This window comes from Danio rerio, chromosome 20, assembly GCF_049306965.1.
Source record: "Danio rerio strain Tuebingen ecotype United States chromosome 20, GRCz12tu, whole genome shotgun sequence".
In the NCBI taxonomy this organism is placed as follows: Eukaryota; Metazoa; Chordata; class Actinopteri; order Cypriniformes; family Danionidae; genus Danio; species Danio rerio.
In genome coordinates this window covers 37,302,130-37,315,579 of record NC_133195.1, presented here as the reverse complement: position 1 = coordinate 37,315,579, position 13,450 = coordinate 37,302,130, and the positions used below count along the sequence as shown (strand labels likewise).

General features: G+C 35.3%; 2 protein-coding genes across 5 annotated transcripts in view; one reads left to right on the top strand and one right to left on the bottom strand.

Annotated features, from left to right (window-relative positions):
- The window catches only part of tprb (translocated promoter region b, nuclear basket protein), a 30,659-nt gene extending 27,446 nt beyond the window's left edge, over positions 1-3,213 (top strand). The window contains exons 45-50 of one of the 2 annotated variants that reach the window (NM_001030123.1): positions 198-301; positions 396-494; positions 2,310-2,451; positions 2,562-2,674; positions 2,759-2,848; positions 2,972-3,213. In NM_001030123.1, coding sequence (NP_001025294.1) covers positions 198-301; positions 396-494; positions 2,310-2,451; positions 2,562-2,674; positions 2,759-2,848; positions 2,972-3,015 — 592 coding nt within the window. In that variant the 3' untranslated portion in view covers positions 3,016-3,213. The remainder of the gene's footprint in view (positions 1-197; positions 302-395; positions 495-2,309; positions 2,452-2,561; positions 2,675-2,758; positions 2,849-2,971) is intronic. The other variant, XM_009294751.5, reaches the window with a different exon arrangement.
- prg4b (proteoglycan 4b) lies at positions 1,897-12,700 on the bottom strand. 3 transcript variants are annotated; one of them, XM_073932476.1, is made up of 15 exons: positions 12,539-12,674; positions 12,398-12,507; positions 11,720-11,836; positions 11,509-11,631; positions 10,447-10,557; positions 10,267-10,308; positions 9,887-9,940; positions 9,635-9,763; positions 8,629-9,513; positions 8,445-8,528; positions 8,139-8,275; positions 7,528-7,681; positions 5,021-5,122; positions 4,600-4,725; positions 1,897-3,435 (listed from the first exon to the last, which is right to left on the bottom strand). In XM_073932476.1, exons 2-15 carry the CDS (start codon positions 12,459-12,461, stop codon positions 3,317-3,319), a joined length of 2,247 nt encoding a protein of 748 aa, XP_073788577.1. In that variant the 5' UTR covers positions 12,462-12,507; positions 12,539-12,674; the 3' UTR covers positions 1,897-3,316. The 3 variants fall into 3 exon arrangements, with proteins under 3 accessions (XP_073788577.1, XP_073788578.1, NP_001315259.1); XM_073932477.1 differs by having other exon boundaries at positions 10,447-10,533; positions 12,398-12,674; NM_001328330.1 differs by lacking the exon at positions 10,447-10,557 and having other exon boundaries at positions 2,860-3,435; positions 12,398-12,700.
- Positions 12,701-13,450: the final 750 nt, after the last annotated feature.

Here is a 13,450-nt window from a genome sequence, read left to right as displayed (position 1 = left end):
AGGTTATGGGTAAAACATGGTAATTCTAATAGTTTGAGAACATGTATGGTAATATTGGAAATCACCAATCTACAAACTGTATATCAGTGTCAATTGTCATGACCAGCTACTACTCATCATGTCATGTTTGCTGTTGTGTTTTGTTATTATTACTTAATCATATTACCACAAAACTGATTTGTTGTTGTCGAATGAAGTTCTCCACAGGTGGCAGGTGTACCACGCTTTCGATTCGGGCTTTTAGATGAGCTCCCGCAGACCAGCTCCTCTCACTCAGACCTCAGTCAGCTGCCCTCACAAGGTCAAACACAATCATTTTAAATTTAGAGATTATCAATTATAATGTCAAACATTAGTTTGTTCAGTTTTTTAAAGGTGTCTTTTGTGCTGTGCAGGTTTAGGCATGTATGAGAGCTCTGTTTTTTTGGGATCTCATGAGGATGAGTCAGGGGGACGCAGTGTACCCACAACCCCTCTGCAGATCAGCGCTCCTGGTAAATAACGCATGTTTTCTTATTTAGTTTTTTTTAGTCAGACTTTCTTGTTGTTCATCATTTAGGCAGAGTTGTAAAATTCTGTTATGATCTATTATAACCTGTTTATTTATTTAATTATTTTATGATAATTAGATATTTTAATAGCTTCTCTTTTCATTTACATTTATATATAATATTGAACATGCAGGATGAGCATAGACTATATTTTACATCCATCTATTTAGAACTGATAAATAAAGTCTGTGCATCATTGTGTGTGTGCGTGCGCATATCAGTACACAAGTAGTGGTAATAATTTCAAACATTTCAAATTTGTTCAGACCAGAGGTTTTTATTATAGGGGGGTAATTCCCGTTTATAAATGAGTATATAAAACTTTCTGGTGCATAGTGGTGTAACGGATCACAAATCTCACTGTTCGGATCACATTCTGTTTTTTTAAGTCAAGGATCGTACCATTTTTCGGATCAGCCAAAAAGGGGAGAAGAAGAATGTAATTTGCTTTTTATTTGTTACAAAAACATATAAGAAATATTACAAATAAAATGAAGAAATAATCAGCTGAATAAAAATAAATTGTAAAATATTTATTACTGTGAAAAATTCACTGTTACTACTACTGTTGCTGATAACGCTAAATGTAGAAATCTAGCGCCATTTATTTATTTTCTTTTCAGCTTAGTCCCTTTATTAATCTGGGGTCGCCACAGCGGACTGAACCGCCAACTTTTCCAGCGGATGCCCTTCCAGCTGCAACCCATCACTGGGAAACATCCATACACACTCATTTACGCATATAACCTACGGGCAATTTAGCTTACCCAATTCACCTATAGCAGCGCATGTCTTTAAACTTGTGGGGTAAACCGGAGCACCCAGAGGAAACTCACACAAACACGAGGAGAACATGCAAACTCCAAACTGAAACGGCTACTGACCCAGCCGAGGCTCAAACCGGCAACCTTCTTGCTGTGAGGCGATAGTGCTAACCACTGTGCCACTGTGTCGCCCAATCTAATGTCATTAGTATGATTCATGTGTATTCTTAGTCTAATTTTCATTAAATGATTCTGTTTTTTACTCCTAAAACTTTCATCTTTCATTGCTAGATGATCATCTTTGAAGAATTCAGTGGCATATTTTTGATGGCTGGTTGTCGCCACCTATTAGTTAAATAATGTAATTGCTGGCTGCATAACTAACTCAAAAACTGACTAAAAACAGAATCTATTTATTTATTTTTGCATTTTTAGATTTGAATGCAGCGATTCGAAAGATTAATAAACATTTGCAAATCACCATAATTTATCATTTATGTTGCGTGGGTGTTGAGATCCCGATCTTTCAATGATTAATCGTGCCGCTTACACTGGATACATTAATGCAGGCTGAACAAGTAGTGACAGAAAACACCTTTAATTACCCACAAATTAATAAACATCATCTTCTCAGAAATCCACCATATCCACAACTTCTTCTATCATCATTATATTTTACAGAAAAGCCTAATGCTTTCATACTTGCGGTTTGAATGACATGAGAGGTGATCTCTCTGTGATTGTTACAAATTTAAGATTAATCTACAAGTAAAAAAATATATATTATTCCGCAGGTCATGTGTGTTCTGAACCATGGGTTGTGATCCGTACGAATCATGGATCAACCGTGATCCGTTACACCCCTACTGGAGAAATGTTTAACTTACTCAAGCCACATATTTCCTATGTAGCTATCAGAGTACATTTTAACTACTTGAATCAATACACTCTGTGACACCTTTAACTGTGATATTCCGCTTTTGTATTCATTCAGTGACAATTCTCTCAGAGGCTGCTGTATCTGAAGCGAGTGAACATGCTTCTCAGTCTGTGCCGATGGTGAGCACCTCTACCCCAGGCCTCAGTGCTCCAGCAGTGGAGGAGAGAGACGACATGTTCCTGGATGCAGGAGACAGGTGAGATTTTTGAGTTTTGAGACTTTTCAACATTTTCTCTTATGATTTTGCCATGACAAGAATCCATATATATTAGTATTTAATGGGAACTTTGATAAATGTTTGTGCAGTGCTGAAGCTTCACTTGAGGCCGTGTCTCAGACTGAGGCAGAAGAAGCAGCGCAGCCTTCAGATGATGCAAATCTGCCTTCAACAAGCCAGGAACCATCATCTAGTTCAGCAGGTACAAACACAATAATATTAGACAAACCACATGCAATCTCTTATTTCTGTTTCACTAACTATGTGTCTCGCTTTTCTCTTTCAGACACAAGCAGCTCTCAGCCTCCTAAAGCCAGGAGCGGCTCTGGCAGACAGTGGACTGGTAGTCGAGGTTCTAGAAGCATTGTGAAGAGGGGTGAGACTTTTGTTTCTTATTTGTTAGTTTCTTAAACTTTTATTTCCTTCCTTCCTTCATACATTTTCGCTTTTAAGCGGGCTGCATTTACAAAGTATAATTTTAACATCTTTCTTGCTATAGATGGACTGAGTGTTATGGGTGTGAGAGGACGCTTTGCCAGATGAAGCAAAATCCCAGCAGTCTTCATTCTAGTCTTCATCCTGAACTATTGGCTCCACAAGAACAGCTGTGCTTTATTCTGCTTCAGGACTTCAAGTCAGTGTATTATAGCTGTCGTTTGTTAGTTGTATGCTCTGAGCAATCCATTGTTGTTATTTTTAATGATTCTACATCCATAAAATAAATTGTTTTGAAGAAAGAGATTTTTGTTTTGTCTGTGAAGATGTGACCGGTTGTTTTCCACTGCATATTAGACGAGTGCATGAACATGTACTGTGAATGGCAGGAGGTAAGGAGATGGATGACTCAGATTTTCTGAGTGTCTTTGCATTTGAAGAAGCTGGTCGCTGGGTTTTCCTTGGGACCTGTAACAGGTTTTAAGATCACTGGTTTATCTCTTTCCATTTTCATGCTGTAATAGTTTCCTGTTAAGGACAAGAACAGAAATGGGTAATACATGTTACTTCTGTTAAAATGGATATATGATGTAGTAAAACCAAATTAGAAATGTTGCTTTAGACACCAGGTTGAATAATGTTATGAAAGCTTAAATATAGAGCTATGTAGCATAATTGAGAACACAAAGATTTGTTGGAATTTATGAATTAGCTAACATGGATTAGCAAATTGCAATGAATTTTACTGTCCGTGTGTGCATGCATGCGTATATATATATATATATATATATATATATATATATATATATATATATATATATATATATATATATATATATATCTTTAAGATTAGCAACAAAAAAAGGGATCATACAAAAATTTAAACTACATCATCATTTACTCTCCCTCGTGTGGTTTAAAATCTTTGAGTTTCTTTCTTCTGTTGAACACAAAAGAAGATATTTTGAAGAATGCTGTTCACTGGTACTCATGGATATCCAAAGCCAGCAAGCAGCATTCTTTAAAATATCATCTTTTGTGTTCAATAGAAAAGGAAAACACCAAATAGGTTTTGAGCAAGTGAAGGGTTGTGAAGCAAGTGAAGAGTGAAAGATGATAATTATCATCATAAATGATCTCTTTAGTTTACAACAAATGGTTTATTAATGTGTTCATTATTCATTGAAACTAATTAGCATTATTACTGTATTTATATTTGTTAGTTCATGAGAACCAATACAGTCAGCTAATGTGAATGGTAGTACTTAAGTATGAGGAACATTTGTTATTAATTCTGATTTATTGCTCAGATGTACTGCTTCTAGTAAGGTAGTTGTAGTGGTTAGGTGTAGGTAAGGGATAGGAATAAAGTGTAGTATATGGTCATGCAGAATAAGGCATTAATATGTGCTTTATAAGTGCCAACTTATAGCCATCAGGTCAAAATTGAAAATTGGGGCCCATAATAGCATAAAGCATAGCCATATTAAAGAAAACCCTCTAAAGTGACCATGTAATGTATATTTTAAAACTAATAAAAATACAAAACTCAACTTTTAAAATACTAATAAATGCTATAATTGTATAATAATAAAAAAATAACAGTGGTTTAGAAATGTGGCAGGGCAAGGAGCAACCTTTCTAACTATTTTAAAGCTCCTCCCTAGTTTTGCTAAATGATATAACACTCACTTTGAGAGAAAACATAGTATTTGTATCCCTCTTTGACCCTGGAGGGTACAGACACAGATGAGGTCACCATGGTTGGAAATCCTCTCCAGGTTCGTGAGATGTTGATCACTTGCCCCAGTGCTGCAGCTGGGGGAACAGAACACCCAAAAATGAATGAAAATGCTTCGAGGTCTGATGCTTATCTTGTCTGTTAGGCCTCACATGGAACAACATGTCCTGTCTGAGGTTATCACGGTGAAATGTCTCTTCCAGGAAATTCTATACATAGAATTTTTACTTTTCTTGTTTGTATAAATGCTGATCTACACACAACTTTCCCCTAACTTCCTGTCATTTATACAAATGTGATTTATCTCAAACACTACTGTACTGCTGTTTCGACTGTAATGGTCTTATGTAATGAAACATGTTGATTCTTCACCTGTTTGTCTTCTTGTTCTCATCCTCACTGTGATCACTGGAATTTTTGGCCTTCTCCCACAGTTTGGAGTGACCTGGTAGGTGTACTTTTGAGCCATTCCACCTGCAGAAACGGATTACAAAGTCAACACTTGCCTAAAACAAAACAAGCACCCAAAGTGTGTCCAGTTCAGCCCTTTTATTTCCAACATGGACTCATTCATGTCTGACTTGTGTACTTCATGAGAAGTTGTCTTGATTGAACAACACTTGACGGATTTATTCTATACGTGACTCAATGAAAATTGTTTGACATGTCTATTTATTTATTTATTTGCATTAATGGCTGTTCTCCCTGCTGAAAAACAGCCTAGTCTGTTTTTGGCTGGTCGACAAGCCTGATTTTGAAGGGGTTTTGGCCATTTCAAGGCTTTTTTTTTCCAGTTTATAAATTTACTTGTGCTTGTCGTTATTGTTGTCCTTTATTATCGTCTCTACTCTCGTCAGAAGCCGATTGTGTGTGCAATTCTCAAAATCTTCACAAGAGGGCAATTTATCTGGGTATTCAATATTGCCAAAAAGATTATGAAAAAATGTCTCCAAAAAATTAAAATTCTGCCAATAATTACCCTCTTTTCTTTCCAAATACCAGAAACCTTTTGTGGAGATATTTTCAATCTAAAAGCTCCCTGATTCCCCATTGATCTTGTCTCGTTCAAAGTTAAAAAATGTACCAAAAACATCAAAATAGTCCATGTGTCTTCAGCGGTTTAATTGAAACATGAAGAATTTTAAATATTGCAAGAATAAAAAAAACTAACATAATGGCTGTGTCTTCTCCTCAGTGTCAGTATAGGGTGCACATTTACAAGGACTCTGCACTGATACTTTAAGACACAACAAGGTTAGGGATGCAACGATTATAGATTTTGGTTGTGCGATTATAATCTGAGGAATAATCACGGTTATCACGATTATTATGCATTTATTAATTTCAAAACACTGCTAGTTTAAAAAAAATACATAAAAACTACTTGTATTTTAAAGTGTTGATTATTGCTGCTGAGTAACCAAATAATATGACACAAAATAATAATAAAAACAGTCCATTTCTCTTTGGACTTAAAAATAAGTGAAAAAAGTTTTGGCATTTAAACATAAGTAATAATTTTACACACTGAAAATAAATGTCAATAAATAAAATTTAAATAAAAAGAATGTATTCGTTTTAAATAAATTAAAATATTTATAATAATTAAATACAATTTCAATAAATTAAATAAATCACATGTAAATAAATTTAAAATAAATGAAAATATATAAATAAAAAATTGTAAATAAATGAATTAAAAATAAATTAATAAATAAATTAAAAATTATTTTTTTAAATAAATTCAAATAAAATTAAAAAATCAATCAATAAATGAATTAGTAGTATTTGTCTAATGTAAATCTAGGTTACATAATAGCTAAGCATTTTCCTTTTACAGTAAAGAAATCTATTCAAAGGCTGCTGAAACCTTTGATCTATTTAACAAAATTGTTTGGTATTTTTCATTTTGCTTTTTTTTTCCTCGGTGTAGGGCGCTTGTGGCATTCTTTTTTAACTAGTAGGTGCGTATGGAAAGCACAAGTCCATCGCTCCATATATGCAAGCCACGCGCCTCCATTGGAAATAACGAACTTGCGCGTGCAAAAGATGCAATATGTGACTGGAGTTGACAGCTTCAGCCATAGTTAATCCAGTGAATGGTGTCCAGTACAAGCTCGGAACTTCAACCTAGCACTCAGTTGGCATTACTTTAAGTTGCAGCAGTTTTGTTTCATACAGAAACATGGTGTTAAGAAGCCTTCACAATTAATTTCCCGTGACAAATTAAATTGCGGTTAAAAGTGAAATCAGTTTATCTTTGCACCAGTAAATGTGCATACTATATTGACACTGAGGAGAAGACACTATTGAATCAAGTCATTATTTTTGTTCTATAAATGCACCAAAGTATTGAGTGTAAACTGAATGCATCTATGGGCTGTTTTTGGTGTTTTTCTGGACTTTGAACAAGTCATAACTATTGCTGTCTACGGAGGACCAGGAAGCTCTCAGATTCAATCTAAAATATCTTAAATTGTGTTCTGAAGATTAATGAAGGTCTCAAAGGCTTGGAACAACATGATAATTAGAAATTAAGAACCAAATTTTTCTTTTTGAAAGAAATAATCCCAATATTGTGGAACAATGTTGTTAATTCGATATCTCACACTGCTAGTTCAAGTTTCTGAGTCGTACAAGTCTAACTTTTTAACCACTAAATTTTGTTTATATCATGTAATCCTGTTGTTTTGTTCTCACCACAGAATAAAAATAAGAAAACTGCCGTTTTCATTTTACAGATTTTTTTATTTTACTTGCAAAGTGTGAAAGTTCTACCAGTATTATAAAAGGTAACCAATTCCTTTTTTTTTACATTGGTGGTAATAAAATTCCATAGCTTTTAGCATGTTTGAGTACATTTTAACAACAGTACTTACCTCTTTTGAAGAAGATGACAGACTCTTTTCTGCTTCTATACTCTGGTATAGATAAAGCAGCTGTGATATGACCAATTTGTCCAAAACCCTCGCTGATGGGTTTAGGAAAGCCAGGATCCATCGCACCGTTCTCAAACCTCCAGTAGTTCTTTCCCTGTGAATATAACCCAGCAAGCATTTTTTTGTTTTTAAAAGATGTCTAATAGATGTCTAATAGACATCTAAACAAAGTTGTCTTGGCTAAAACAGAGCTGTCAGTGAAAATCTAATAGGTGTCTAAGAATAAGCCAAAATTAGACTAGTCGTCAAATAAACAGAACTTAATGACTACACATTAAAAGTGTCCAATCTGTCTATTTGACAACTAGTCTAGTTTTGGACTATTTTAGCTGTCTATTAGATTTTTACTGACAGTCCAAGTTTAACCTTGTTTTAGTCAGGCTGTGTACGTTTAGATGCTTTTTAGATGTCCATTAAACAAAATTGTTTGCTGGGGAGATACATCAGCTCTCTTCCAGCATTTCATTTGACACCTTCTGCCACAACAGTGAGCTATATTATTCTACACTGGTGTGAAATGAAGTGTTTTGTCCTCTTGACTGCATACGAACCTTGAAGAAGTAGGTTTTGCCTTGGCAGTTGCAGCGGGTGTAAACAGTGTCGATGGGAGACGGGATTCCCCACACCTGCGTAATTAACTGAGGAGGATCAGGATTCCTTTGTTTGTCCAGAGTCCAAAAATAATGTCCTACAGAGCAGAAAGGAAAAGTGACATTCTTCCACACTTAACATTCAGTTCAGTGTTATCTACATTCAGGAACTGTCCATTTAGTAACCAAGGAATCAATCTTTTTTTTTTTTTTTTACATTACACTATGCCACTGTAGAAGAGTGCATTAACTGCCATTTGAACTGACCTCTGAACACCACAATGGTGCCATTTCTGAGAGTTGTCAGACCACTGACTGGACGCCCACTGCAGAGGTTACTGTCATAATCATCTAGAAAACAAAAACGTCTTGGGCGTTTAGACATTGTATGAGAAGCACGTAGGATATTAGTGTGGAAACAAAATTGAAACAGTGAAATTAAAGATTTTACCAGATTGATAATCTAAAATATCTGTTCTGCCATTCAGGTCTGAAGAAGGTTTAAGAGGCTTTTCTGTCACTCTGATTGGAGAAATGACTACAGGATCCTTGGGAGATTCCTTTACTTCTGATTTATCAATATTTTCTTTACTGGGTTGAGTGGGTTTTTTTGTTGGTTTCATTGGAGCAGGTGTCTTTCTTGGGACAGGCGTAGCTCCTTCTGTTGGTGCTGTTGTTAGATTTTCTGTTGGTGCTGCACTTGTTGAACCTTCTGTTGGTGCCATGCTTGTTGGATCTTCTGTTGGTGCTGGCTTTCTTGAATCTTCTGCTGGTGCTGGATTTCTTGGATCTTCTGCAGGGTTTTGGTCTGTTGGATCTGCTGTTGCCGCTGGGCTTGTTGGATTTTCTGCTGGTGTTTGGTTGTTTGGATCTTCTGGTGCCACTGTGCTTGTTGGATCTTCTGCTGGCACTGGGCTTGTTGGATCTTCTGCTGGCACTGGGCTTATTGGATCTTCTGCTGGCACTGGGCTTGTTGGATCTTCTGCTGGCACTGGGCTTATTGGATCTTCTGCTGGCCCTGGGCTTGTTGGATCTTCTGCTGGCACTGGGCTTATTGGATCTTCTGCTGGCCCTGGGCTTGTTGGATCTTCTGCTAGCCCTGGGCTTGTTGGATCTTCTGCTGGCACTGGGCTTGTTGGATCTACTGTTATTGTTTGTTTTTTTGGATCCTCTTCTGGTGAATCATCTACGGGTGTCACGCTTGTGGGACCTTCTGTTAATGCTATGCTTGAGTTCTCTTGAGGCTGTAATGTGCTGGAAGCGGTCAATTCTTCAGACGGCTGTTGAGTGGTAAAGTCTATATGGTTCTCATCAGCAGGGAATATGCTGCTCACATCTGAAGAGAACAAAACTATTACAATAAAAATGGACTGCAGCATGCAGAGGAAATCTGCAACAATGATTTGTCAAACTCTGTGCAGTGTTTGCAAACTAAAAAAAAAGGAAAGCACTGGAACCTGCGGTTGGAGTGGATGGGGCAGGAGATGAAGTCTCATTTTCAGGGTGAAAGGTGCTGTTTTCCTTCTGTTTCTCCTCTATATCTGAACCTGTGTAAGGTCCTTCAGGCAAAATCTCTGCTGGGACATCTGTGTGATTACATAAAATTTATGTTTAATTAGTTTTGTAATATGCAACATACTGGCAAAGTCCTGCTCTGTGTGATGTTTTACACATTAGACAAACACAGTGTAAGGTCTATTGTTACTCACCACGGCCCTCAGAAGGTGTGGGCTCAGTTTCATACTCAGGGACTGTAAACTCATCTGCCTCAGCATAAGAAAACAATGTCATGTTAACAGGGTTTTACAGTGATTTTGCCTCAGGCTACAAAATGGAGGCTTGCCAAATAATCAACAATCTTAAGAAAATGTTTGGAAAATAAATGTCTCTGATTTTGAATGTCATAACTGATTAATCTTACCAAAACAATTTTTGTTACTTGTTTACACAAAGTAATTTAATTGTTTGTTTGATTTTTATCTTAACATTTTAATTCTGCTTATTTTTCATCAGGAGAAATGTCAAAGGTATTGTGTTTTAAAAAAATCATTATAGGACTGAAAAGACCAAGAAAGAAAGAAAGACACACCTCCAGTTCCTTCCAAATTGGTCATCTCCTCATTGGAGGATTCTATCACAGACAAAAGGAAACACAGATTTACAGTAAAAGCACTGTTTGTGGATGCAAAAATCTAAAGCTACAGTACATGAAGCAAAAGATCAGCACACTTTGATTTGGTTATGTGTGACAAAGCTACAGTAATTATACCTGTAGACTTTTTATTCTTTATGTTTAGGCATAAGTTAGCGATCCTTTGAGCTGCGCTGGCAGTGTTTCTTGGCTTTAAGGCAGAATCTGTGACAGTCACAGAGATATAAGCTTCAAATCAGAGCAGATTATTCAGGATTAGATGCATGCAAACAGATGAATTCATCTGCTATTACACATTTTTAATATATATACAGTTGAAGTCAGAATTATTAGCCCCCCTTTGAATTTTTTTCCTTTTCAAATATTTCCGAAATGATGTTTAACAGAGCAAGGAAATTTTCACAGTATGTCTGATAATATTTTTTTTTCTGAAGACAGTCTTATTTGTTTTATTTAGTCTAGAATAAAAGCAGTTTTTCATTTTTTGAACACCATTTTAAGGTCAATGTTATTAGCTATTTTAAGCTATATTTTTTTTTCTGATAGTCTACAGAATTAACCATTGTTATACAATAACTTGCCTAACTACCCTAACCTGCCTAGTTAACCTAATTAACCTAGTGAAGCCACTTTAAGCTGTATAGAAGTGTCTTGAAAAATATCAAGTCAAACATTATTTAATGTCATCATGGCAAAGGTAAAATAAATCAGTTATTAGAAATGAGTTATTAAAACTGTTATGTTTAGAAATGCGTTGAAGAAATCTTTTTTCCGTTAAACAGAAATTGGAAAACAAAAATAAACATGGGGGCTAATAATTCAGGGGGGCTAATAATTCTGGCTTCAACTGTATGTATAGAAATTACCATTGCAACATTAGGAGTAAGAATTTTTTAAATATATCTATTCCTCAATTCTTCAGACACATTGACAACAATAAAGACTGTTCATATTTAATCATTCAAAATTATTACAAAAGTGCATCAATATTGCAAATAAATATTATATTTGGCATGTCCTCTGTTTGCCCTGTTAGAATATACAGTTAGTAACAACTGTTGCCCTTCAAAATATACAATTAGCAGTAAATATTGCACTCGCGTTTGAAGCATGTATATGCATATACAGCATTTATAACATGCTGTAATTGCTATAAGTACTACTTCCAAATAGTTTTACCTTCGATCAAGCACATGCTCTCATAATCAGGGCAGCACTGATTATACGAGACACAGTCGATATCACAGTGACATGGATTGCCTCTATTAAAAGGCTCTCCGCAGCGTCCTTTGCATGAGTCCTCTGTGATGAGAAATACAAGTATTACTTAAATGATTTAATAGGCGGTTACAAAGAATATAGATCAAGCCAGTGCTTCAATGACCCGTACTTGAAGTGCACAAATCCTGAAAGTCTGCACAGCACTCATTCAGGCCCAGACAATCATAGTCACACTGGCAGAAACTTCCTCTGTAATAGCCTTCTCCACAACGACCCCCACAACTGCCTGTTTATTTGACAAGAAAAACACTCTGAGAATTCAAAATGTTGAGAAACATAACTACATTTAGACACAAAGACAAACAACAGCGGTGTTAATTATTTACAGAGTCAACTGAAACCACTGCATTCTCAAGAGAGTAATGTTTTCAGATAGTAATTAAATCTGTGTGATAGATAGATAGATAGATAGATAGATAGATAGATAGATAGATAGATAGATAGATAGATAGATAGATAGATAGATAGATAGATAGATAGATAGATAGATAGATAGATAGATAGATCTGTGATGAAAGATAGATAGATAGATAGATAGATAGATAGATAGATAGATAGATAGATAGATAGATAGATAGATAGATAGATAGATAGATAGATAGATAGATAGATAGATATGCCATAGATAGATAGATAGATAGATAGATAGATAGATAGATAGATAGATAGATAGATAGATAGATAGATAGATAGATAGATAGATAGATAGATAGATAGATAGATAGATAGATAGATAGATAGATAGATAGATAGATAGATAGATCGATCGATCGATCTGTTGGCTTACGTGGATTTGAAGAGCTTGTGGAGACCCACACAAACAGCAGCAGTACGGATAGATATGTTGCCATCTCAATTGTTGTCTTTTGAAGTCATCACAGTCATCTAATACACACTCTGTTTTTCTTCACCTGCTGTGTTCTTCACTTTTATACCGAGCCTGAAAAGCGTTGGTGTTCCCCTCTCCGTCCAATTATGCAGTCAGTGCTGAATTAGTAATCGTCTAGTTTGCAAGGGTGCGGTAATCCACTTAGACAAACAGACTTGACCAATTCACCCACACTGAGAGCGCGCCTGGCCGAAAACACTCAAAGTACGCTGAGTGACATCACACACTGTTCCTATTACACATGTCCTAGTAGGGGGAAAAACGTAAATACAAAACAGTTTTTAGGATTTGCAAAACTTGTTATATACATGTAATAAATTAGTAGTGATAGTATTAGAAACACTATTTTCTAAGTGTTTTAGTTTTAACTTAGCTCGTGTCATTGGCCATCTAAAACATAGACTAACCTACTACTTTTTAGTTAGTTGTTTTTAGCGAGCTCTGAATAATGAGCCTCAGGCTCAGACCCTCATTTTTAATTTGTTAACAACATTTTAAAATCATACGGATAGAAGAACAGAACCAAGACCATGTTGTTTTGCTGTAATCGATAAACTTTTTTATTTATTTTTTAAGTATAGATAAAAAAATAATAGTAGTAATAACAATTATTTTTATTGTTACTATTACTAATAAGATTGTATTGTTAATTATAATGTATTATAATGTATTATTATTATTATTATTATTATTATTATTATTATTATTATTATTATTAATTAAATGCTTATTAGATAATTTCGCAATCAAATCGCTGCGTTTTCTCACCCCACCGAGGGGTAAACCACCAACGATATTTCTGCGGATGCGAAGCGACTACACAGAACAATAATCTTTGAACTAACAGTTACTTTCATGTGCAATCGTAATGGACATTAAAAAGTATTTTGAATATATACCGCTGCGTAAAACAATACGCTAAAAAGCTGTTTTTATTTAATTATGACGCTT

Excerpts from the sequence above, each read along its gene's own strand:
- prg4b (XM_073932476.1), bottom strand. The coding sequence starts at position 12,461 with ATGGCAACATATCTATCCGTACTGCTGCTGTTTGTGTGGGTCTCCACA. Across the intron at positions 4,726-5,020 it reads GAGAACAAGAAGACAAACAG|CTGCAGCACTGGGGCAAGTG; the intron begins GTGAAGAATCAA and ends CTGTTCCCCCAG. Across the intron at positions 3,436-4,599 it reads ATACTATGTTTTCTCTCAAA|GAAACTATTACAGCATGAAA; the intron begins GTGAGTGTTATA and ends TGTCCTTAACAG.